Source organism: Corvus moneduloides, chromosome 16 (assembly GCF_009650955.1).
Source record: "Corvus moneduloides isolate bCorMon1 chromosome 16, bCorMon1.pri, whole genome shotgun sequence".
NCBI lineage: Eukaryota > Metazoa > Chordata > Aves > Passeriformes > Corvidae > Corvus > Corvus moneduloides.
In genome coordinates, this window is record NC_045491.1 from 17,701,311 (window position 1) to 17,727,146 (window position 25,836).

General features: G+C 43.6%; 1 protein-coding gene across 32 annotated transcripts in view; it reads left to right on the forward strand.

The window, feature by feature from the left end:
• The window catches only part of MAPK8IP3 (mitogen-activated protein kinase 8 interacting protein 3), a 73,363-nt gene that overhangs the window by 33,977 nt on the left and 13,550 nt on the right, over positions 1-25,836 (forward strand). For 10 of the 32 annotated variants that reach the window (XM_032125439.1, XM_032125452.1, XM_032125441.1 and 7 more), the window contains 15 exons: positions 459-708; positions 3,347-3,449; positions 6,612-6,730; positions 11,017-11,028; positions 12,651-12,668; positions 14,993-15,050; positions 16,005-16,157; positions 17,476-17,557; positions 19,328-19,479; positions 20,056-20,112; positions 20,585-20,755; positions 22,187-22,313; positions 23,135-23,230; positions 24,467-24,628; positions 25,574-25,739. In XM_032125439.1, the coding sequence (XP_031981330.1) occupies positions 459-708; positions 3,347-3,449; positions 6,612-6,730; positions 11,017-11,028; positions 12,651-12,668; positions 14,993-15,050; positions 16,005-16,157; positions 17,476-17,557; positions 19,328-19,479; positions 20,056-20,112; positions 20,585-20,755; positions 22,187-22,313; positions 23,135-23,230; positions 24,467-24,628; positions 25,574-25,739 (1,726 nt within the window). The remainder of the gene's footprint in view (positions 1-458; positions 709-3,346; positions 3,450-6,611; positions 6,731-11,016; positions 11,029-12,650; positions 12,669-14,992; positions 15,051-16,004; positions 16,158-17,475; positions 17,558-19,327; positions 19,480-20,055; positions 20,113-20,584; positions 20,756-22,186; positions 22,314-23,134; positions 23,231-24,466; positions 24,629-25,573; positions 25,740-25,836) is intronic. The other 22 variants (XM_032125443.1, XM_032125461.1, XM_032125445.1 and 19 more) reach the window with 12 other exon arrangements.

The window sequence follows — 25,836 nt, forward strand, 5'->3', positions numbered from 1 at the left end:
AGACTTTTAAGAGGCCACTTCGGATCCTTTCCAAGCAATATCCATGTTGCCTTCCAGCTTTGGGAAACACTGGCCTGGCTTGCCGCAAGTGCCAAAGCCCTTCAGCTTTCACTGTAGTCAGTGTGAGCTACAGGTGCTTTTCACCTGTGATAAGGCCACCTTTCTTCAGATCACATACCAATGTGATTTGTGAAGACCAGTATTCAGTAGTGAAGGAGGAAGCTTATCAGCCCTTTCACAGGTGGGATTTGCTTGTTGAGTTCAGCACGAGAACTCGCTGCTTCGCTGTGGTGGTAGTGCCCGGTGTCACAGCAAACGCTGGGACATGTAACTGGTACAGTGAGCAAGAGCCATACTCATAATGCTTTAAGGCATCCATACACCAGCAAATGGGACATTAACTGAAATGTATAATTGTGCTTTTCCCTTTCTGTTCTGCCACCCTGGAATTGCCACAGTGCCCCCAAGACGAAATGTCTGAATCTGGGCAGTCCTCAGCAGCTGCCACACCGAGCACCACGGGAACCAAGTCCAATACTCCCACGTCATCTGTGCCCTCTGCCGCTGTCACCCCTCTAAACGAGAGCATCCAGCCCATCAGCGAGTACACCAATGGCACCACCAAGAGTAATAAGAGGGCACGAGAAAAGCGGAACAGCCGGAACATGGAAGTCCAGGTCACACAGGAGATGAGGAATGTCAGTATAGGTATGGCAGCTGGAGCTCAGGTACTTGGTCACTAACGTAATCAACTTCCCAGTGCTGGTGTCTCTGTGTTACAGGGAGAGGCTGGGAGACTGCACTGTAAGTATGGAATCTGAGGAAGCCTGACTTGGAAAGGTACATGAATGAGACAGGGTTAATTGGATGTTAGCAGTTTTTTGGGTAGCAAATTTTTGAAAACATCAGTTATATGAGTAATTTCACGAATTCACAGGATGAGAAGAGGTTACTGAGTTCAGTGTCCTGCAGTAGCATGCATTCATGTCATGGAACCTCTTTCACGAGCACTCAAGTCGCATGTTAGGCTGAGCTTTTGGGAAGCTGTGTCTGGACCTCATCAATATGACAGTTAAAAGCTTATATTTCATTTTCTCTCTAGATTTATTCGTAAGTATTTTATATCCAGTTGTTAAAATGGCAAATTCGTCAGATGAAATAATTATTTTCCCTCTGTGCACTTATCCCACACTGTGATATGCTTAAAAAAAACAATTGTATCCAGCTGTTTTTCTCAGCTAAATTAGCTAATTTCTTTTAGCCTTCTTCTCACATAAGAACACTCCCAAATCTTTGGAAGTTACAGTTGTTTTCTCTCTGTTTTCCAGAGTCCTTTAGCAATTTGAATTCATGATTTCTTGTCAGGAAAGCCATCATCTAAGCTTTAGCACCAGGCTGTTAAATAATTAAATGGTGTAATAAACATGATAAAAGGCCCTTTAGCTGTGCCCATGTAGTGTCTGAGCAGATCTCACCCTGGATTGTGAGACTTGCAGTGGCCATCAGAAACGAGAAGTGATCTGTTTTACAGGTCATGAACTTAAAATACAAAAGGACTGTAAGACTTATTAAAGGTCATTAGAATAATCTGCAGGAGCTTAGGGGTAAACACAAGTCTCTGAGGTTGGCATCTGAACCAGCTGATCGTCTTTTTACCTGAGTTATTACATGGGAAGCAGAAGTTACTACTAAAGCAGAAATTCCTCTGCTAACATGCACAGGCTGGTTCCTAACAAAGTAAGACTATAAACCAACGTGTAACATCTTTTGCTGTAGCACTGAATGAGAACTGCCGTGACAGAGTCCCAGTCTGTATTTTCCTGAGGGGGTCCTCAGGGTCACAGATGTCCATCTGTCAGAGACTAGGGTAGTTGTCCGTGGAAGCATATGGGTTCTGCACAGCCTGCTGTTAGATTGTGGTCTGGCTGTGATCCTGGCCAAGGCAAGACCATGTAACGCTTCATCAGGAAAGATAAGTGTGGATGTCAGTAGTTTGAATCGCGTATAAATACCCTGATTTTACAGTTGCTGCTTTACAAGCTCATTTACTATCAATCAACAGATATCTTGGGTCAAAGTCATACATCCTATATGTGTGCAATTGTGAGGTGGAAGCTTTTTTTTTTTGCACTTTCTTGGTAGAAGTGTGATATTGTGGAATTTGCTCAAAGCAGATAGTTGTGTCTTCCTTATGTGCTCTGCATATTCAACCTTTCTACTATTTCTCACCGCTAATGCAAAATCGATTCTCCATGCTTAGAAGTAATGCACATACTTGAATTTTAATCATGTATTTTATGCATATGTAATTAAAATGTCTGTCAGTGATGCATGTGCCTCAGAGCTGAGCTACCAAAAATGGTACTTAGAGGTATTTGCAGAAAAGCTTCCCAGCTTGGTAAAACAAAGCTGAGGAAGGCTGTGTTTGTGTTAGACCCGCTGGACGTGGATGCCTGCTTTGGCAGCAGATCCACATCACACTTTGTCTTCCAGCCTGGGTTTGCTGCCAGTGGGTACACAATGCAAGCCTGAAAGAAAGCAACACACCAGTTGTCATGGACTTCATATATTTGGCTACTGAGATCATTTGGAAAGGTCAAAAATGTCGCATCTAATGTCATTGAGGGATTAATGTAATTCAGAAGTGAGATTGTTAATCCTTCAGGAATTTCCTAGTGTGAGCAGACACTGTTCATGTTGCTTGTTCCGAATAGGTGCAAGTCTGAGCTTTTGAAGAGTTTGGTACCCAATAAATGGGACTTGACAAGATGAAGAAATTCTTTATTCTTTAAATACTGGCTTCAGGCTGTAGATTACACAGAAACCGAATTTCATTTATCGGTTTTGAAGTCAAGTGTCACTGTAATGGGTATCTACACCAGTGTAGACTTGAGAATTTGTATTGAAAACATGTTTCTATTAAAACTAAATAGTGCCAGTTCTTAACAGTAGTAATTTCTGCGAAGCTGTACAGAAAACCGCTGTGTTGCCTTCGATCTCAGCTAATGCTGTATGGGGATGGAAGAGTTTTTTATTGGCAGATAAAAAAGGGGTTTTGGAATTTATTTCAATGGATAAAATATTTCTGCTTATCCCATTTTAGTGAGTATTCAGGGCAGTGACTTTGGTGATGCTCTGGAATGGGGGTGGGAAGGGGGATGCTTATGGTGTTCCTGCTCTGCAATTGAGAGGCCACCTTCAGCCACTTTCTGTTCTGATTTTAAGATTTTGAACATGGCACCATGACATTTTCAAACCTCGATATTCAAAACTATGAAAATACCTTTAAGAAATGCCATTCTCTGAAAGTCCTGATCCTGTATGTGATATATACTGTCTTACCTAGGGATGGGCAGCAGTGATGAGTGGTCCGATGTCCAGGACATCATTGATTCTACCCCAGAGCTGGACATGTGTCAGGATCCCCGCCTGGAACGCACGGGTAGCAGGTACTGATTGTGGCTTTTCCCTTTGTGTTCTGTCACTTGGCTTCACAAGGAGTGAGGAATGGATGCTCTGGCTCACAGCGAGCTCACAATGCAGCTGAGACAGGCCATATATTCTGCCTAGTATCAGAGGTCCTGATCTGCTTTGGGTTCTCCAAAAGGGCAGATGCCTGCTGGTGATCTGCAGGAGGATATGTACAGCTGACCCAGGACTAGGCTCGTTTGCCTTGCTGGTCAGGGAGTTTGGAGAAATGATGGAGCAGCAGAAGGTTTAAGACAAGCAAAGAGGACATGGGCTTAAGCTGTCAGGAAGTGGGAAAAGGTGCATTTGTCTAATAAAAGCTCAGTTCTGACCTCCATTTTAAAACTTCAAGATTTTTTCATTTCAGTTCTAATTTTTTCAAGTGTTTGAGGAGTAGAGGCAGGGCTGCCTCCCAAGGGAGGACAAGCAGAGGTAACCTCAGCAATCCCAGTCCCACAGGCTCTGAGCAGGGAGGCTCAGATCACTGGTAGTGAGCCCTGTCAGCAGCTCCAGACAAGGCAAGAGTATGAATTCAGTCCCAGTGCTACCCATGAGCAGCAGGAGACAGGACTAAAGACAGGTGCAGCTTAGCAAAGGACTGAAGGCATAGGCCTGAGGTCAAAGGGAGCCCTGGGACCAGTGGGTGAGTGGGGTTCCCAGGTGAGGCTGATCAGAGCAATTGTGAACCATGAGTGCACTGAGAAGTGGCTACAAATCCTCAACAGAGTTTTCAGAAGAATCATCAGACCTCTACTAAACTACTCTGCTGCTCTAGTCCCTACCCATCACCCATTTTGTGCTAAATAGGAGGCTTCCTAAAGGGTATTAATTTTGGCACCACATTTCTGTGAGGCATGTGTTAGTCTAGACTTAGTAACTTAGGTACCTTGACTTGTTTTTACTAAAGTTTACTTTTTACCCTTGTCCAGTGGGTAATTTGGCACTATACCAGAAAAAAAAAACCCAAAGTCTTGCAGGTATGCAGAAAATACAGTACTCTGGCAGAGTGAAGGCAAGATTATCCCATGGTCCCAGTCTGGACTGGATTTGCCCACCCTATTGAGCACCCCCACTGAGAAGGGTACGAGTAGCAATAACATGTGCATTTCTCAGCTGGGAAGGCACACACAGTTAAGCTCCCCTTGGGACATGTAGGATGCCTGGACTATTTTTAGGGTCAGGAGGAATCTAGGGAGTTGAAACTGCTCTGTGTGGGGAAGACAAAAGTGACTGATGAGATCAGATAAAAAATGGGTCAAATCCAAGCATAAGAAGGAAACAGAGAGGATTGATGCACCGGAGCTCTTCGGGCAGGAATCTCTGCTCCAAGTGGTGAGACTGAGAGCTACAGGAGACACGGCCTGACTTGGACTGCTGACAGTGTGTATGCTGCTCTGAAAGCAGAGTGCTTTCATGATGCATACGGCTCTGAAAGCTCGATGCCAGAGGAAAGTTCAGTCTGAATTAGGTCTCCAGGTCAGACAGAGTGCTGGTTTCTCTTGCCATTTGTGCTGACCATCGGACTGCGTGAACTGACTAATTGCGGTGCCATCACAGCACCATTTGTACTTCCTCATTGCTCTCAGAAGTCTTGGTAGCTGGAATTTTTCTGTAATTGAAAAATGCACTTTTTTTCCCTCTTCTTTGCAGTGCACTGTAACTGCAATATCAGAGGCTACTACACTCCATTTGTAATCACTGAGATTATTTATGTTATAATGAAGCAATACAACTTGAGATCATCTCCACTGGTGTTGACCTTTCTGATAGATTGCTGGAGAAATTGCACAGCTGCTTTTCATGCTGGTTGATGTCACTCATACAAGGCAGGGAACTGCAAAGTGTTTATAACCCACATTAAGACAATTTTTTAGAGTAGACAGCTACAATCCCAGAGGTTGCCTTGCCTGCGCATCCTGTAACAGCTGTTTGCTGCTTGAGCCATGAGGCTGTCAAGAAATGTGAGAAGATTCTTGATGGTATCAAAGACACTGAGAGATGGAAATGTGCCCTTATCTGATAAGACTAAAAACTATTAACTTTGATTTACCTTCATTTAAATACATCTGGGGACATGAGAAGAAGCCTTTTAATACATAGGCTTACCCAAAGGGAAAATGGACCCTTCAGGCTGATTACACTTAGTGGTTGGCCAAGTAAAAAGGCCATTGCTGTTTTCAGCATTGAATTTCTTACCTGGTATTACTGCTGTCTGAGGTTTCTATCTAGATTGATAGGAGCATGGGAATCCTTGCAGAATCTGACAGGTCAAAGCTGAGCACTTCTGCAAGTTGAAATTTTTCTGTGAAATATGCAATAGTCCTCAATTTATATGACTTCAGAGTAAATCTCTGGGCAAGCTCTGGATGAGCTTTGACGTTGTGCATGATAGATGTGTCCTCAGCCCAAGAAGGACATGAAGCTGTTGGAGCAAGTCCAGAGGAGGCCACAGAGGTGCTCCAAGGGCTGGAGGCCCTCTACTCTAGAGCCGGGCTGGGAGAGCTGGGGGTATTCACCTGGAGAAGGGAAGGCTCCAGGGAGAGCTCAGAGCCCCTTGCAGGGCCTAAAGGGGCTCCAGGAGAGCTGCAGAGGGACTGGGGACAAGGGCTGGAGGGACAGGACAAGGGGGAATGGCTTACCATTGCCACAGGGCAGGGATAGATGGGATATTGGGAAAAAATTCTTCACTATGAGGAAATGGTACTTCATGAATGTGATGTAAGAAACAAGATCCACAAGCTGAAAGAGTTCTCTCTAGGTCATATTTGGAGCCCTGGCACAGGTTACCCAGAGAAGCTGTGGCCGCCCCATCTCTGGAAGTGTCAAAGGCCAGGTTGGATGGGGCTTGGAGCAACCTGGGATAGTGGAAGGTATCCCTGCCCATGGCAGGGGGTTGAAACAAGATGGCCTTTAAGGTCCCTTCCAACCCAAACCATTCCATGGTTCTGTGATACAGGGAATAACACGTGCTATTTTCTTTACTCGGTGTGTTCCCTCATTCAGCCAATGGCGAACAGATGGAATGTGCTCTCGGGGTTTTGATTGCAACAGTCTGGGATGCTCGGTATTTCAAAGATAAATGTTTGATCTTAAATGTTGCTAAGTAACAAGATTCCTTCTGGTTTTTTTGCTTCCAACAACAGCCCAACACAGGGGATTGTGAACAAAGCATTTGGCATCAACACAGACTCCCTGTACCATGAACTTTCCACAGCGGGGTCTGAGGTCATTGGAGATGTTGATGAAGGAGCAGATCTGCTAGGTAAAACCTTGTTAGAACCATTCTGTTTTCTCTGGTACAATGATACTATATTAAGCTTCTAGAAGCATTTAAATTCTCTTTTTCTTTCAGAACTTGGATGTTTAGCTTTTTTAAGAATGCATGGAAATTGAGATACATGTGACAGAAGCATGTACCTGCAGTACAGTAATGATTACTTAGAAAATAATCTCAGCTATTAGGTAACTTTTATTTGGGTTGTCTTTATGTGCGTAAGTTATTTTTCTACAGGATTCTCCCACACAAATAATTTGAAGACAAAATTTGCTGCTTCTGTTTCTGGCCCAAAATTCCTCCCCCAGTAATTTTATACGCAGAATAAAGAGTTTGTTTGAAATTTGTAAGGAAGTAACTCATTTAGTTAAGTTTTTGATGTTTAAATGATGTGGAATTATGGTCTGTAATGCAGTATTTACTGTTTTACAGTCAGCCTAAGAGATGTATTAATTCACTTTTTAGGCTGGTTTTGAAAGTGTTTGTAATACCTGCAGCCAGGCTGTGTTCTGTGTTCCTGGCTGGGACTCTCTAGCAGTCAGAGAAGCAGCTTTGCCTCAAGGGAGCCCTCTGAGCCCTGTCCGTACCTTTTGTATTGGATTCTTGAGTATCTAGATTTTGATTTTTGACAGAATTTAAGCATATTCTTAATTCCTGCTGTTTTCCTGCATCAGGACAGTACAAGTGGTCTCTGAATACTCAGGTGATACAGGCAGGTGATAGAGTTTATAACAGTGTAGCTCATTTTCCATGTTACTGCTTGCTTTAAGGAGCCTTAGGACACATGAGGACTCCAGAAACAACGGGTTATGTGTACTTACTGGCAAGAGATCTGATCTGAAAGCGAACGCTTCCTTTCTGGAGACAATCCATATAGAGTAATGCTTATGGATAATCTTACAAATTTGGTTCTATATATATATCCACAAAAGAATGAGCTGAAGTGTGTCACGCAGACTTGCAGCAGCTCACCTTTGCCCAAATCAGGAAGGTACTTGCATCAGCTTTGATATGTCTTGTGTCAGGGCCCTCAAAAAACATATGTTTCTGCAGGGGGGTAGATTTTGCCCGATTAACCAAAAACTTAACCTTTAAGGTGTGGACTGAAAACTGGAAAGGAGTGAATACAATAGTACTTGTTTGATGAAAGACAAGTATTTGTGAAATTGTACTATTACAGCCAATAGTGTGACCGGAATTAAGAACAAGAACCAGACTATCATCAGAATGCTCGCAAATGGCTTTTTGATATGGGTATGTTTGGATTGGGGTTTTTTTAAATCGTGCTAGCCCTGCAGCATGCAATAGAGCCCTCATACCATTGCCTAAAGCATAAAATCATTTATTGTTTCACCTTCAACTCAACTCAAGATTGCCAGAAGAAAAAAAATCTGCAGAAGACTCAGGATGAACACACAGGCTTTCTCTGCCTGCAATGGGAGCCAATCTGTGCAAATATTTACAAAATCAAGAATTTAGAAGGAAAAGCAAGATTTCCAGGTTTGAGAATCCCCTGGATGCTTTTAGCCATTTGCAGAAGGGCTGGGGCTCCTGCTTAAAGGGAAGCTTGACAGTAGGAACTACATGTGATGGTTAAAGCTGTGGAATGAATTTTAGTTAGCCAGCTCCATACATTATCAGGAGCTCTCTTCCTAGCAGAATCAGAGCACTAAAACCACAGATAATCTTGCCACTGACTATATGTTTTATCTTGGTCCTTGGGTGCTTCCTTATCAAGGAGCCTTGGGTTGATTCTGCAGCTCTGTCTGCTGATCACTGTGCCAACTGCTGCTTTTCTTCTCCCCCCAAAATGGCTGGGGTATCAGGTATTATTGGCTTGAAAGAGTTACTGTTCTGGAAATTTACTTGCTTGGCGTATGAATGGCTTCAGACAATGTGCTTCCCACTTTCCTGCCTTCTGGAAATCCACTTCCTCTTGGGATTACCCTGTAGCCTGACCCAGTGATCAGCAAGAAATGCAGATTGTTGTTTTCAAAGGGCAAAAACTTTTTGTTGCCCAAATCTTGCATGGTTGTTCACTACAGTATCGGATGAAGTGAAAGGTGCTTCACCTCTTCCTGCTATAAGGCTGCCCAAAGACTTCAGTGTGGTGAGATGTCTGTTGTTTGGTAGTTACCACTTGCAATAAAAATGTACAAAGACTTTGTTGAACAGTTGCCATGTAAGTGCAGGCCCTGAAGATCACAGTGTAGTTTCTGAAGTCTGCAGCGTGGCTTACAAGGAGGACATTTCTGTGCTGGGACCATTTTCTGGCCTGAGCACAGGAGCAGAAACCTTGCAGGTGATCCCATGGCGGGCCAGCAAAATAGGAAGGCTGGTTCCTTTTCAAACCTGGGAGATGGACTGTGATGGAATCAGGTAGTTCTGTGCCTTTTTTTTGTGATAAACATGGATCTAAGTAATCCTTTGGCTGAGTTCTGGCTACTGACTCTGGCACATAAGAGTGTTTTAAAATGAACACACACGTTGCTGATTGTACAAAGGGAGGAAGCACAGAGAGATCTCAGGGGTCATGTCTCTCAACAAGAAATGAGACTGGTACTTTTATTTGGCTTTGCCCAATAAAAAGCACAAAAGAAAGTCTGGTAAAGACAGAAGCAAAGAGCTAGATCTTAGGGCTGACAAAAATTTGTCAACACAGTCCCAAATTTTGCCTTTTTTATTAGGTAGAATGTTCTCTCTTTGTGCTGTACCTTTGCATCTGAAGAGACACTGAGGAAATGGTGCTTTATGAACATGATGTAAGAAACAAGATCCACAAGCTGAAAGAGTTCTCTTTAGGCCATATTTGGAGCTCACTTCTTTCTGTAAATCATATTAATGAATGACTATAAGCTCACTTAAGTGAAGACTTACTACTTCCTCCAGTCTCTCAAAACTTGGCAATCTGTAAACAGTATACTCTTTTTTTTTTTTTGTCTCAGTTTCTTAAAGAAAGGGAAATCTCATTAAAGAGGACCTTAAAAACAGGACTTACAGAAATTACCTTGAGCAGCAGCTGGCAGGCAAATCTGATTCCAGAATGGAAAATCCCATTTATTTCTGGTACAAAATTGGCACCCTTCATGTTTTATTATATTAAATAAAACGTGCAGGTTTCCCCCACCTCTAATACTGCTTTACATATATGGGTTTGTATAGGAAGTATTCTGGAGAAAATGTGGAGTGAGAACAATTATTTACTAATGGGTATTGAGGACCAAATTCCCTTATTTCTCCTACAGACTTAGGAGCACTAGTTGTCTGTTTTCCTGCATATTCACTTGTTAATCATAGGTGATTCTGGGTAGACTCCTGTTCTCCCATCTCACCTTTTCTCAGCTCCCCACCTTCTACCAGATCTCCCTTCCTGCTCTTCCCTATCCGAAGTGTTTCCAGACACAAACAATCACTAGCAGTTTGGTTGTGTTCAGTGGACAGGTCCTTTTACTGAGGGTGATGAGCAGATTGCCCAGATAAGCTGTGGCTACCCTATCCCTGGAAGTGTTCAAGGCTGGGTTGGATGGGGCTTGGAGCAGCCTGGGATAGTGGGAGGTGTCCCTGCCCTTGGCAGGGGGTGGAACTGGGTGATCATTCCGACCCAAGCCATTCTGTGATTCAGGTCTAGGATAACCAACCATATTTGCTTTGGAAATTAAACAACAGGGGGTCTGTGGTGAAGACAAAAATGCAGCCTTATTAGCGGTAAGTTTATATACAGTGTTGTGTACAGAAGTTGAAATGGGATTATCAAACTAAGTCCCAGCATTACACTGTACAAAAAAAAAGGTTTTAAGTGCAACCAGTTATTTTTTTCAAGCTGAAGCGTCACTGGAGAGCAGTTACTGTCAGAGGATCCAGCTGTTAAAATCACAAGGGGAGGGGAAGTGAGAGGTAGTGGGAATGAGCTGTTCTGCATTTAGTGGTGCATGACTAAATAAAGGCAAAATAAAGGTTTACCCAGTCCAGGAAGATCTGATTGCCTCAGATTCACGTCTGGAAATCTGGGGGTAGCTGAGGCATGTGGTTGCAGTTGTACCACGGGTTACCTTTCCTTGTTTTTTTTTTTTCCTGTCCTATATGTAGAGTCATGCCATCAACAGCTATGGCAGGTCCTGTCCTTACTATTTCATGCCTTTTGACATTGAAATGGCTGAATCATTGTTAATTTTTTTTGAACAAAATTTTGATTTTGTTGGTTTCAGTCACTGATTGATCCTTTTTCACTTCCTTTTTCCCTTGTCTCTCTGTGCTTCGCTGGACATGGCGCATAGGGGAGTTCTCAGGTGTGTATCTCCTGCTCAGTTCTCCTTGTTTCTTTTTTTCTGGTTGAGGTCGGATGATGTGGTATACACGTGTGATACTCCCCTGCTCTTGTCCAAACACGGTTGGCTTTGCAGACTTCTCCCACCTCGCCTTGCTTGGTTGCCTCACACTGGTGGGTCCCTGCAGCAGGAGGTCCCTGCTCTGCTCATGCTCCTGCTGCCTTTCAATGCACTTTCTCTCGCGTGGCTGTGGGCAGGTTTGCTCCACAGTGTCACACTGTCCTCTCACTCAACAGAGGGCTTTTTTTCTGCCAGGAAAGGTACTTGTAGCAGAGGTCGGGTGGGCACAGACTGAGTAAGGGTCCCACTGTCCTCCCCGCAGCCTGTGCTGTGAGGAGTCCCTCCATGTGCCAGTGGCTGTGGGGGGTTACCAGGTGCGAACCAACTCCCTTCAGGTATTGCGGCAGTGACATTAAAGACACTTTCGTGATGAGTTAAAGTGGCAAAGCCTCTGTCTTTGGTGGAAACTTTGCCTTTCTGGCAGGAGTTGGGTGGTGGCTCTGTCCTTTGTTGGAGGAAGCTGCTTGCTGCCCCAAGGCCATGCTCTGCCATCAGGTTTGCACCTGCTTGTAAAATACACTTGGGCCCTGATGCAATTTTAGTTGAAGTCAAGGGGATCTCTCTTGATTACAGTGCAAACTGGGTGAAGTTTGCCCTGTAGTAAAGGTGGTGACCCGATAGCTGCCATAGTGTGATGCGCCATCAAGCTGTGCCACGTCCCTGTGCCCGGCACTGCTCAGTGTGGGCTCTGTGATGATACCAAGAAAGGGATGGCATCATCCCTTCTTTTCATTCAAACTGGTTTTACTGTAAGCCACATTTTTTGTGGACATTCCTCAGAAAACCTCCCACTGAAGTTGGAGTTTGTTGCCGTGTGGAGGTGGATTTGGGCCTTTTTAGGCCAGATGAAAGCTTTGATACTCACCCCCACTTTTGGTTTTTTCCCCCCTGCTACTGTCTTTCCCTCACCCTGTTCATAATGTCTATTGACCTGCCTTTGTTGTGGTGATGGGAAACTCAAGGATGTATCATACAGGGAAAATGATGAAGATGAAAGAAGCAGATGAGGTCATCTCAAGCTTATCCTGACATCTGTTGTGATAGGACAAGGGGCGATGGTTTTGAAAAAAAAGAGGGGAGACTTAAATTAGATATAAGAAAAATTTCTTTTGCAATTAGGGTGGTGAGGCCCTGGCACAGGTTGCCCAGAGAAACTGTGGCTGCTTCATCCCTGGGAGTGTTGAAGGCCAGGTTGGATGGGGCTTGGAGAAACGTCGTCTGGTGGGAGGTGTCCCTGCCTGTGGCAGGGGGCTGGAACTGGATGTGTTTTAAAGGTCTCTTTCAACCCAAACTGTTCTATGACACTCCAAGGTGAAGTCCCAGTTAGGTCAGGCTGCAGCAGAATAAGATACCTTTCTACCAAGCATCACATGTGCTGGCACCACACACTGTACATGTGCTGATGAGCTGCTCTGTTTGCTGTTTACAGACTGGTACTTAATGGCTGCTTTTTTTCTCTTCCTTTCTTCCCCCTTGTCCCCATCTCTTTCTGTTCCCTTTCTCGTATGGGATGGCTCTCATAGTACGGGATGATTTCTTTGGTAAGGCGAAGGCCTTTTTAATTTTTTCTTTTCTCTTCTTTTATTTTGTTTTATTTTGTTTTCTTTTGTTTTCTTTTTTTTTTTTTTAATGTTTATTTTTTCCTGCATTCCTTCCATTCACTCATCATCTGTCCATATGTCTTGTGTCACCTTGGTTTGGTTTTTTGTGGTGGTGGTAGCACCTCTCCAAGAAGCAGGATGCAGCTGCTCTGTAGAGGTGGTTTGGGGATTCTCTTCTGTTTCATTGTAGTTGATGATCCGCTTTGATGCTTCACATTGTTTGCCTGGCTGTGGGAGGAAGATGATATAGGATGAGCTCTGTTGGACAGGGCTCTTCCCAGACCTATCCTCCATTTGCTCCACACCCCAGAGGTTGAAGAGGTCTCCTTATGGTCTCTCCACACTGAAAGTTTTCTTCCCAAGAGCAGAGCTGTCCCATTACAGCCTGTGCAAGATGATCTCGTAGTGCCATTCCATGGCTCTGGGAGGCTTCATCATGTTCTTTATTGCCGGAGGTGTGGTTAAGGCATTGGGCTGTCACCGCATCACACACAAGTAAGGTAGAAGCTGTGGTGAAGGATACTGACAGAATGCTGTGTGGCCTTTAGTTCTGGCATGATAGCTCACCCTCTTCCCCAGAATTCCTTTCTCTCCCAAAAACAGCTGCAGAGAGGGATGCATGACTCAAGAATATGAAGAAAAAAGACTTAATCCGAAAAATATGGGGATGAGCCTTTCCCTGGATGTTCCTCAGCATCTTTAATGTCCTTGTGCCAATTTAATGCCTTACAGGCTAAATATTTATTTGATTATTTGTATAATCACTAAAAATGAACAAGAAAAGAATTTAATAAACAGAAGTCTTCTGAGTCATCTGACTTACATGCCGCATGTCACAAAAAAAAAGGACTATAGATCCTTCACCTTACCAACCCAAAATACACTGTAGTTTGCACTGCAGTTAGTGTTTCCCATTTTGTGCTGTTGGAATATTCTCTGACACACACTGCCTGAAACATCAAAGTGATTCATTATCTGTCACTAATTTTTCAAAAGTTCTTTGAAAATGCTGCTTCTTACTCATTCTTGCTGGGAATTTGCTTTTGTCATCATAAATTCATCCAGTTTAACTGCGGGAAGAGTTATGTTGGAGTGTTGTGGTGTGTTCTCACTTCTCATGTGCTGCCATCTTCCTCTAACTTCCATTTAATTCAAGTTTGTGTTGTTTTTATTTTCTTGCAAATAATAATTAATCAGCAAATGACGTGTCATGAAAACTGTTGATGTCTTTGCTGTGAAGGAAGAGAGAGTTCAGAGGGCAGGACAAATACTGATGGTGGGGAGACTTCTTCATGCTCTGGGACCTGTGGTGAGATACGAGCTGCACCCCTCAGCACTGTCCTCCAACAGGAGAGGCCTCCCTGTCTTCAGCTCTCAGGTGGCCTCTGTTCCCCACTATAAGACAGAGGCTGACCCTGGGACTCAGCAAGTCCCTGGCAGCAGGAAACAACCCAGATGTGCTTTTGGTCCCTAAATTTTATCGGTTTTATGAAATACTGAATTCGACCTTCACTCTCAGCCCCAGATGTGTCAATGCTCTTGTAAACCAGTCTGCAGATTGCAGCTGTACGTGGATGCCCAAGTGCAAGTGCAGAGTGTCTGCTGTAGGTGTTGAGTGTGGGTCTGAAGTAGTGAAACTGAGACTTCACATTTTAAAACATCTGTGAGAAAGCTGTTAAAGCTAGATAGAGCAAGGGACAATCTGCAGTCCTGTTAAAATTGCTCTAGCAGAAGGTCAATAATGGGAAGCCTTTCATGTGCATGAAACTTGTCACAACCATGATCCCAAATCATGCAAACAGAAAATTCGGCTTATACTAAGAAACGAAGAAAATCACTAGTGTGCAGATGAGGACTTGGACAGTGTTCTGCTATGCTTGTGAAAAACCCATAAACTCTACCTTCTTTCTGTGAGAGGAATGATAAAAAATGTTTGCAATAGCTCATGGCTGAACCAGGAGTTACTGCCTGGACTTCCCTGATTGGTATTAGTGAAGCTTTCCCCTCTGTCCCTCTCAAAGAGGTCTGTGAAGGCTGGGGTGAGAAGCTAGGTCTGAAGTTGGATTCTCTACAGGACACATGGGTGTCTTTGCTGGTGCTGTTTGGTGATTCAGCTAGAGACACTCCACTCTCCACACAGGACACAGGAATCTAGGGAAGCCTAACAAAAGTGATTTCTTTTTTTGGAGCATGAGTTAGGCAGTGCCACAAAAGCTGCATGTTTCTAGGAGAGCAGGTGAAAACTACCTGGCCTTTCTTTTCAGGAATGGGCAAAGAAGTGGGCAATCTGCTGTTGGAGAACTCGCAGCTGCTGGAGACCAAGTAAGGAACTGTCGCATGCTCTGACCTACCTGCCTGGTTATAAATGAGATGTCACCTTGGTCTTGTCCAGAACTGCCTCACTTGTTTATCTAATTGGTTGTCCTGAATACTTGTTCCTTCACTTGTAGAAGATTTGCTCTCCTGAGCTGTTGCCTAACTGTTTCCTTTCTGCAGGCACTTGGGTAAAGCCTCTGGGCATGTGCTGGTAGGGCCTGATGCCATCTGAGATCAATTGCAATCTCTAAATTAACTTCAGGGGGAATCCATGTGTTGGTCTGAGCCTCTGTGAGGATGTTGATGATAATAAGGTTTTATTTGCAAGGTTTTTTTTTAGGAAAGAAACTGTTGTCACTTGATTTCTCAACTATTTTGTAGTTGATAGAGGAGAAGCAGACAATGTAATGGAGTTGGTTTTTGAGAAAAGCTGGCAAACCAGCTATTAAAGCTGAGAAGCTGGGAAGGGGAAGGCAGAGTGCTCCCAGGGAGAGCTGGAGAGCCTACTCTGATGGCAAGCTGCTGATTTTATAATTTTAAGATGTTTTGGAGCTGATTGGAATTGCATATTTCTATTGCCATCATTTACAATTACCCGCAACTGCAGATGACAGCAGTTCTGAAAGGTGTGTTTCAGACTTCGTTCTGTCAAAAATAGATACCGGTTGCTCTACACCTGCCTTCTGCAGTGTTCTGCCATCTTCCAAAGGAGAGGTTGGTTTGTTAGTCACGATACAGGAACGGACAAACCTCATCCTGAACCATTATGGTGATTTCTCTGTTCTTCTGCAGCTCCATCTTCCCAAAGTTTAATTTCCCATGAGTCATAGCTGGGCTGAGTTGTTAAACACACTTGTTTCACCTCCCCTTGTAGTGTCTGTGACTTTAGTTAAAGGCCTCTTTTATGGACAGCTGCTGGTTTTGGGCATTTTGGCTTATTGTCCCTTTCACACCTTCAAGAAATGCTTTGAACGTTGTGAAGAATGATTTGATTGCCAAGGTGGACCAGCTGTCTGGGGAGCAGGAAGTGCTGAAGGGAGAACTGGAAGCAACAAAGCAGGCCAAAGCCAAAATAGAAACCAGAGTCAAGGAGCTGGAGGAGGAGCTAAAGAGGTGAGTGATTACCCAAGGAGCTGGGAGTGAAGAGTGGTAAACCCACCTCGTCTGTTTTACTCTGTTTCACTCATGGGATTAGCACTGACATTCAAAGGTACCTTAGAGAGTACAACAAGGCAGGATGAGGATTCTGCAGCAGCAGCTCCAAACCCAGGCTCCCTGGAGCGAAGCATTAAGGGTTTAAATTTGCAATTAAAAGCCAACCAACCAACAACAACTATCAAAAACACCCAAAGAAAGGGAATTTCAAAACCAGTAGTTTTGAAGGAAACTGCCAAGAGCTTGATCCTCCTAGCAGCCAGGATAGCTCTGAGAGAAGTGAATGCCCGTTCATTTACTGAAAGAGCTCATATGGAGTTGCCCAAGCAATATTTAAATGCCTATATTGGTAATTGTTTCATTGCTCATGTTAAGAGTGAGAAGAGGCAGAAGGGATTCTAAAGTTCGATACAGGAAGATGCCACTTTTTATCTTCCTCTCAAACTAGAGAAACTAAAGCCCAACTGCCCAGCAAAGCCTGGAATGGTTTCACATCCATATACACAAAGCTGCCTCCTGGAGCTCAGAGCAGAACAGTTGCATTGTGGCTGGGTGCACATGACTGCAGGAGCTCAGGGCAGAGGACAGGGTTTGTTCTCCAGCTGAAATCCAGAAGGTTCTGAAGTCTGAGCTCAGAATCACCAAGAGTAACACAGACTGGTCTCTTCATTGTTCAGAATGTCTGAAGTGAAAGTAATCTTGCAAGACGAGAGATTTTTTAAAATGCCTTTTGTAATGCCTCATAAATTAGGAGTTCAAAGAAATTAAAAGCACTCCCTTAAATACTTTCAATATTTTTTGTCAGGGTTTGGTGTTCTTTACCATTTTGGCAAACTGTTCTTCACATTAGGGGCTTTTTTCACTGTATTGAATCACAAAGAATCAAGAGAATCTTACTGAAACCAGAAGCAGCCCAGAAGAAGCATTTAAGCCAGCATTTTCCCTGTTGAAAATGGCTCAGTTCTCATCAAATATTTGAACGTAGATGCTGGTTCAGAAATAGAAACTGGCTGGATTCTTCCAGTGGTCAATATTTTGGTGCTCACAACAAATGTTTGAAAAAAGGGGGTTGAGGTCAGTGAAGCTGTTCAGAGTAATGTGCTGCCAGAGGGAAGGAAAATGCCAGAGAATCATCTCAGAATTTGTACATTTGGTACACATGGTTTGAGATGGCTCCCTTGTCATGGATGCAGCCAGACTTCCCATAGCTGATTCTCTTCCCAAAGCTAGCTGTGGTGTCACCTGCTGTTTTGATCCCTTTCTTCCTGTTTCCTAGAGTGAAATCTGAAGCGATTGTTGCCCGACGAGAGCCCAAAGAGGAGGTGGAGGATGTAAGCAGCTATCTCTGTACAGAATTGGTATATGACATTACTAAAATGCCTGCGGGGAAAGGGGGTTGATTTACTTACCTATGTTGCTTCGTGTATACGAGTCCTGAGATGCAGATTGATGTGCCTTTGTTAGCAATGAGGGCAAGGCTGGTGAATGGGTTGTGGCTGATGAGCATGAAATCCCTTCATATAACTTTCAAAACAGAATCTGGCAGAGAGGAGCAGCTGACCCAGTGGCAGTACCACTGTGCAGGGTGTAGTTTCTGTAGCCGGGTGCTAGAGCACTGCCCTGCTCAACACCATCCTAATTTAGAAATAAAGTTTAGTGTGCAGTGAGGATTCTCTCTGGGTGTTATGATTGTCAAGCTAATCCAGAAGAGCCTCTCCCCACCTTGGCAGTGAAGATGTAGCTGTGAGGACATCATGCAGCAAAATCCAGTTTACACAGCCAGCTTTGCAACAGTGACTACCACCATGTCTTAGTGCTGCGTTTTTCTTGTTAATTCTTTTCCATAAGCTAGTACTGCCTGTTACAGGGTACAGGCAGAGAAGGCTCGTGGGCTGTTCTTCTAGGACAGCTCTTGAAACTGTTTTGGCTGGGATAGAGGCTTTTCAACAAAGACTAACTGTAAGTGGAAAAAAAAAAAAAAAGGCAAATCAAGCAGTAACAAGATTTTCCTTGTAAATGTCCCTGCCAGGACAGGGAGTTAAATACATTGCTTGTCAGTGTTACTGTTTTCTTTCTTACACAAGGTATCAGAGCAGGTTCAGTTTTAGCTTAAATCTGTTGTCTTATTTGGCGTGAACTTGATCTATTGAAAATTTAGGTAGATGGGAAGATTTTCAAGTTGGGCTCATGAGCTACTGAAGAGAGTTGGATTTGTTTTCAGCTGAACTGACAGGAGGTCTGGTTCTTTTTTTAATTTAAAAAATAATTTATAAATTCCTCTTTGTTTGTACAGTTCTTGTTCTGACTAGTAATACAGATTTGATTAAAAGTCCAGGAGGCTAGAGAGGGCCTTGGTGAGTTTGTGCTATTCCAACTCTCAGCAGCACTTACCAGCCAGGCTGAGCTTGGGAATTGCCACAGTCTAACACAGCCCTGTGCCACCTCCTAGTAATGAGTTCCTGAAATCCTTGCAGTCTTTATTTTGGGCAGATACTTTCTGCAACTTACTCATGTTGTTCTCGTTCTCCATTCTTTAAAAGAGACAAAGACTTTCACTCCTGTTGTTCCCAACCCAAAGCTGCCTGTGCCCTCATTGGAAGGTCAAGTTGTGTCACCAAAGAGGAAAAGGTGTTTCCTTAGTTTCGCGTATCCTATCTTTATCCGTCTGTACTAACAGACTATCTCCTTCCAGTCCTCCTGAGGGGGCAGATGGCATTATATAGTGCTCCCTGCTGCTTGTGACTGGCTTTGTTACTGAATTAAAACTTTGGTTTCCAGATTTCTGGACCAACGGACCACCGTCAATTCTTACCATTCCTTGAGACTATCAAAGCACCTTGCTGGCAATAGTCCCACACACACTAGTGTGTGTGTGTGTGTGTGTGTGTGTGTGTGTGTGAGGTCTATGTGTTCAAGTTGGTGGTGATTCTCATTCTAATTTCCATGGGTTTGCCGAATACCCAGAGGTCCATGGGCCATAGTTTGGAGCTCACTGTCTGAATTAGCTTCTTGTATGGGGAAATGGGGAGGAGATCAAGCAGGACAGGAGAAGAACTAACAAATATATGTCTGTCCCCTGACTTGCCCGGTACTAACCTCAATCCCATTCCATCTTTTGTTGGCTGAAGCAGTGCTCCTCCCCTCTGCAGGACAACATTCCCATTGCCCAGCGCCGGCGCTTCACCCGCGTGGAGATGGCCCGGGTCCTGATGGAGCGCAACCAGTACAAGGAGAGGCTGATGGAGCTCCAGGAGGCTGTCAGGTGGACAGAGATGATCAGGTGAGGCTGGGTGTTAGGTAACATCCCTGTTTAGGACAGAACCTGTGGTCAATGCAACCCCTACCGACATAGGGTTGAGAAATACTGGGAGTTTTCCAGACTGTAGATGCTTCTCTCCTAATACCAATACTTTCTCTCTTGTTCCTGAACCTGGGCTGCAAATCTCATGTTGCCACCGTTATTTGGAGACACTGGACAGTTGTTTGTCTTGCTTGTTTCTTGCGTGTTTATTAAGCTGGGAGAAGATCTGGAGAGGAGTATTGCTTCTGACTGATGAGTTCTAAAGGCTGTGACTTGAAGTGACTCTAACGCTGGAGTCTGTAGTTCCCACACTTTCTGTGGCAGACAATGTTACAGAGAGTTGATAAAACTTTGCGTTAAACACGCTTACTTGCCTTTCACGTCAGTGTTGATACTTAAAGTGGTTGGGTGTGTTTGCATTGAAGATGAGTGCATGTCCCTTTCCCTGATGTCTTAGAATGAATTCTGACTTTTGACATGGCTTCCTTAGTGGAAATGACCTGATGCTTGGCAGAGATGCAGAAATTAATTTGGTTCTGCTGTGTTTGTCCATAGAGCTTCCCGTGAGCACCCATCCGTCCAGGAGAAGAAGAAATCCACCATTTGGCAGTTGTAAGTTCTTTGGTGGTTTGCGCAAGATTAAGAAAAGGGAGTGTTGCTGTTTCTACTTCAGACAGCAACTTAGTAGACCCTGACATTAATGTCAGGTAGAAGTGTTGTTGGCTTAACCTTTGTGCCTTCACGGGCTTCCTTTGTCCTTTTAATTTCAATTAAAATTAGATCTGACCATGCGCATTGATTTTGTTTTACAAGCTGAAAAAGTTCGTGAGTATCCTGGAATGGAAACATTTATACACTCACAGTCAGTTGTAATAAAGGGCTGTTTTCAGAAGGTACCTGTTTCTGGAAGCTAAGAACATGTCAGTCAAACCAAGGACATAGCTCTGGGTTTCAATAGAGCAGTTTTTGTAATGGGCTTAACAGCTTTTGATCCCATACCTCTTGCTTCCCCTTTTGTGTATCTTATGGTGCCTGTCTCTCCAGGTACCTTTTCTCTTACTTTTTGGCCTTTTTCTGTCCCTAGCTTCAGCCGTCTGTTCAGCTCTTCCTCAAGTCCTCCCCCTGCAAAGAGGACCTACCCCTCTGTGAATATCCACTACAAGTCTCCCACCACGGCGGGGTTCAGCCAGCGGCGCAGCCACACCATGTGCCAGATCTCCTCCAGCAGCCGCACCCTCGAGTTCTTCCCTGACGAGTGAGTTGCAGGGCCGTGTGCCAAGCCAGGCCCCCCTGCAGCTCTCCCAAAGAGCAGCAGTGTTTAAAATAAGCTGGTTTCCACTTTAGAAACAGTCTGTGTGACGTTAGTATTTCTCTGTTCTGTGTGGTTTATCTCCCTGTGCTTTCACTGATCAGTTACTATATGGATGAGTTCAGCAAATCTTGTCCTCCCAAACATACAGTAGCCATGTTTTTCTAGGCCATGATGGATCATCTCAGCAGGGACCACTGGAGCTTGAGTTGGCCTCGCTCTAGTTCTGCACTTGTATTAGCAGACTGGGGTGGAATGAAGGAGGGTTTTTGTGGTGGAATGTGATGGCAGCATCAGGACAAAGGGATAGAATGTCAAGGCGTTTAAGTGAAGATAAAAGTTCTCTCCACAGCGCATTTAAGTTCCAGTACTTGGTTTTAATCTTAACCATGCTAAAAATGAGCCTCTGGGTATAGGTATTACAGTCTTACCCCAATTCTTTGTGCCCCTGACATGAAGGGAGAAAACTCTTTTGTGCTTTACCTGACTTCACAAGATGTTCTGCCATTGCAAAGATTGTGTGGTTTCACATGGGGTGTGTTTTTATGGAAGGACTTTGGAGAATGTGGTGGTAAAGTAGGATAACTTCTACAATAAAAAGGATTTGTTGAAAAGACACTGTATCTTGTAGAAAGGTAAATTTAAGCTTTATAGATACCCACTGCCCTTATTCCGTCTTTTTCTCTGATGATGTCTCACAGTCATGCTGTGGTGTCTGAGTGCTTCCCAGCAGTGGATTACATAATGGAGCTGCCCACGGGATTTAATTTTTCTGCTGATGCTGTTTGTACCTCAGAATGATACTTTAAAAACCTATTGAGAGCTGAAGCTGACAAACAGCATTTGCTTATATTAAAACATGTCTAAAAGCTCACAGATAAATTTTTGGTTTAACCTTTGCCAGTGCAAAGCTGGAGTTGTTCTGTTGGAACCAGAAGTTAGTGCATGTTTTCCTTATCAGCAGAGAAAGCTTAAAAATGGACAGAAAAATCCATAGTTGAGTACAATGAGGAGGGAGAGAACTCAAAATGCCTTCCTGATGGAGACATTAGACTGGTAAATTGTAACAGCTCAGCAAAAATTGCTGTCATCTCCTAGATTCATAGGCTTTAGAGAAGGATTATTCCCTGTTTCTGAAAGGCTCTTGGAACATCATAAGTGGTGATGACAATGACTTGGCTTGCCATGTCTCTCAGGTCAGAACTGCCTATGTCTGCATCTCAACAGAGTTTTTCTGTCTCTGATTGCCTACATCTGTTTTCACAGCTGGATTTGGTTTGCTGTGTGTGACCTTCCCTGTTCTGGCCCCATTCCCTTCACCCTCAGCTTCTCTCTTTAACCATGAGTTGGAAGGTGACGCTGTGCTTCTCTCCTCAGTGACTGCACATCCTCGGCACGCCGTGAGCAGAAGCGGGAGCAGTACCGGCAGGTCCGGGAGCACGTGCGGAACGATGATGGGCGGTTGCAGGCCTGTGGCTGGAGCCTCCCAGCCAAGTACAAGCAGGTAGGGACCATGCTCTGGACAGGCTGAGGGGGAGGTGACTTTAGTCATTGACATTAATTTAGAGGTACCATGTGCATGTTTTATTTGTATGATAGTTGTAGGCACAGACCAAATTAATGTTCTGTTTATCTCCACCAAAGTCAGTAGAAGGACATCCTCTGCATGAAAATACTGAAACTGAAAAGCACGTTAAACCAAAAGAAATTAAACTTTTCCGTCCAGAGTCTAGTTCTTTTTTTTTTTTTTTAATTTCCTTTGTTATAATTGGGCTGGAACATTAGTTATTTCATTTATACTTTGAGAACTATAACAATCATTTAGTGTGAAAAACAAATGCAGTTTGTGCCCACTTCTTCCCATCAGTAACACAAAATCAAACAGTATCAGCCTTACTTGTTGGGTTATGATGCATTTCACTGGTCAGAGACCCCCTGAAAGGGAGGAGCCTGGCAGCATGGCTTGGAAGTTTCAGGCCATAGAATCATAGAATCATTAAGTTTGGAAAAGACCTTTAAGATCATCAAGTCCAGCTGTCGATGGAAGGTAATGTTGGTGTCCTGACTCTTTGCAGGGAGCATCCTTTCTCTATCAGCAGGGCAATGTGTAACCTCTGTTGGCCATCACTGGGGCAGTGATGACTGTGAGATTGTCTCTTGAGTGCACTGCTCTTCTCCCCTTAAGTACTCTGTTTCACAGAAGACATGATAGGAAGCCTCAGCAGCAGCCACCTCTGATTGGTTCTGCCACACTGATTCCATCTCTCTTGCCATATCCCAGTGTTTGCAGCTTTATACTGTCTTTTTTGTCTTCTCTCCCCCTAGCTGAGTCCCAATGGTGGTCAGGAAGACACTCGCATGAAAAATGTCCCTGTGCCTGTGTATTGTCGCCCACTAGTAGAGAAGGACCCAACTATGAAGGTATGTTGTTTCTGGTTACCATGCAGTCCAGAAAGGGGACATGAGATATGCAAAGAATTTGGGTCACTAAACCTGCAGTTTTTACAACAATCTGAATTCTTCTGACATTATAGATTCCGAATTCTATCTTCCACTTTCTTTTTTTGAATGGTGGTTTCTAGTCAATGTAGGAAAAAGTATTTTAGGACACAATTCTCAGCTGGTTCTGGTTGCTGGGTCTCCTGCTGCTCTCTGACATTGTTTGCTTTTTTGACACAATTTATTAACAACAGCAACATTTTATGCTTCTAACGCTTTTGCTAAGACTCCTCGGGGTGTAATGCAAACCAATATAAAAATTCATGAAAATGAGCAAGTGAAAGTAAAAATGCATTTCATCACTCCTTAAATTCTACTGTTGACCAGAATTCATTGGTAACAGGCCAGTATTATGTGGAGTAAATTTTTGTGAAGCCATGTCTATCGATACTAGAATATTTTGAGTAGAATTGCAGATGGGCATAAGTGGTCATGTGGGCAGATGGTAGACTTACCTGCTGTAACTGGTTGTTTTGAAATAGCCAGTTTGTCACTAATTCATTCAGAGATTATTTTTAGAAATCATCCTGATGGTTAAATTGTAAGAAAATTTTAATGCTGTTGTTTCTAGAAGGTTCTACATGTGATCTTTAGATAATGTTCTGTGCAGCATCTTTCCCTTAGGGTTTTGGATAAATCGAGTGTTTGTTTCTGTAGCCCTGTTCCAAGTATTCTCTTAAAAAGCTCCCTGGAAATAACTCATAGGAGATTAACTGGATTTGATTTCAAAAAACTGCTTGTGTGGGAGCTAAACCAGCAGACTGTTTTTCTACACTTCCAGAGATGGGGCAGCCACAGGCTTCCCTGGGCAAGCTGTGCAAGGGCCTCACACCCTCACAGGGAAGAATCTCTTTCTAATGTCTCATTTAACCTGCCATCTGTCAGTTTGAACACATTAAACATCAGCCATGTCCTGGCTTGCTTGTGACTTTAGTCACTTGCAGTGACTAAAAAGGAGTGATTTTGCTGGGTACAGAGATCCTTTGTCTTACCTGCATCAAATTGGATATCTTCTAGGAGAAATTGTCAAGATCTGGTGTTTACAACTTAATGTTTTAGATGTTTGACATTTGACAGTTCTCCACAAAGGTGCCTAAATTCAAAGAGACCACGGAGCCTGCAGAATCCTTAGTTCAGATTCCTGCTTCTGTTTCTTAGCTGTGGTGTGCAGCTGGAGTCAATCTCTCAGGATGGAGACCTTTGGAACAGGAGCCTGGGAATGGGCAGAAACTAGATCCTGGGCGTGATCCCCTCACCTGTGATAGGGAAGTGGAAGGCGAGAACAACAAAAGTAACCATACATCTCCTGAGAAAAAAAAGGTCAGACAAGAAAATGGATTTTTTTCCCTCCGATGTTTTTTGTTATTTCATTCCTACCATACCCCTTCTCTCAGTACCTTTGTACTGTGCCATAAAATGCTCTTGTACTTGTGGGGCAGTGCTGTGGTATTCTGGCTCTTCTGTAACTTTGGGTGTGATTTGGGACAAATCATCCAGTATAAAGTTTTCCAACTTTTGCTTTTGAAACGTTTGGAATTTTGAAAAAAATCCTTATAATAAGGGCAATTAAATGCTTGATGAGGTTGCTAGGAAGATTATATAGCCCTCATAATTGTAAATTTAAAAAATAATACATTTAGGCAAAGCTTTGTTAAAGGAACAGAGAGTCTGTGAGTCCATTTGGGCCGCTTGAGATTTAATCCAGTTCCGGTTTTTAGTAGTCTTAAATGATTTTTTGTTTTTCTCCTATTTAAAGAACCAAGCTGTAATTTGCAGATAATAATACAATATTTTATCCTATCTGGTTTGTAGGGTTTTTCTCCACACCTGTTTTACACTGCTGCCTTATACTCTCCTAAGACCAGCTTGCTTAAGCTGATCAGTTGTGGGTGCATCCCAGACTCACAGCATTCTGGATGAATGAATATTCAGTGACATTTGATATGACATTTGTCAGACAAGTCAACAGAGAAATTAGTGGCCATATTGCTCTTGGAGCATAAGGAGTCAAGACAGGCTCTTTGGCCAGTGCTCTGGATACTAGTGCAACAACATGAATGGAATCAAATTAATAAAAATAAAAACTAAAATATAACTGATTAGACAACTATATAAAATAAAAAAAAATTCTTATATAATTTTACTATAGAATAGAATGTATAATTTAAAATAAATTACACCGTGTGTAAATGTTGCCAAGCATTGTTAGGCTCAGATTGATCCAAGAGGAGTGCTGATTGTGCCTATGTGTTTGTTCTCCCAAAGGCAAAGGAGCTCCATGAGATGGATGCTACATCCAGCCGTGTCTGGATCCTCACTAGCACGCTGTCAACCAGTAAAGTCGTGATCATTGATGCCAACCAGCCTGGCACAGTGGTGGACCAGTTCACTGTCTGCAACGCTCACGTGCTCTGCATCTCCAGCATCCCTGGTGAGTGGGGCCCAGGCTGGGGTCTGCACAGGGTCACCTGCACCACTGAGGAGTGACAGACGTCCTCACTTGGGAACTGGAACTAACCCTTCCGCCT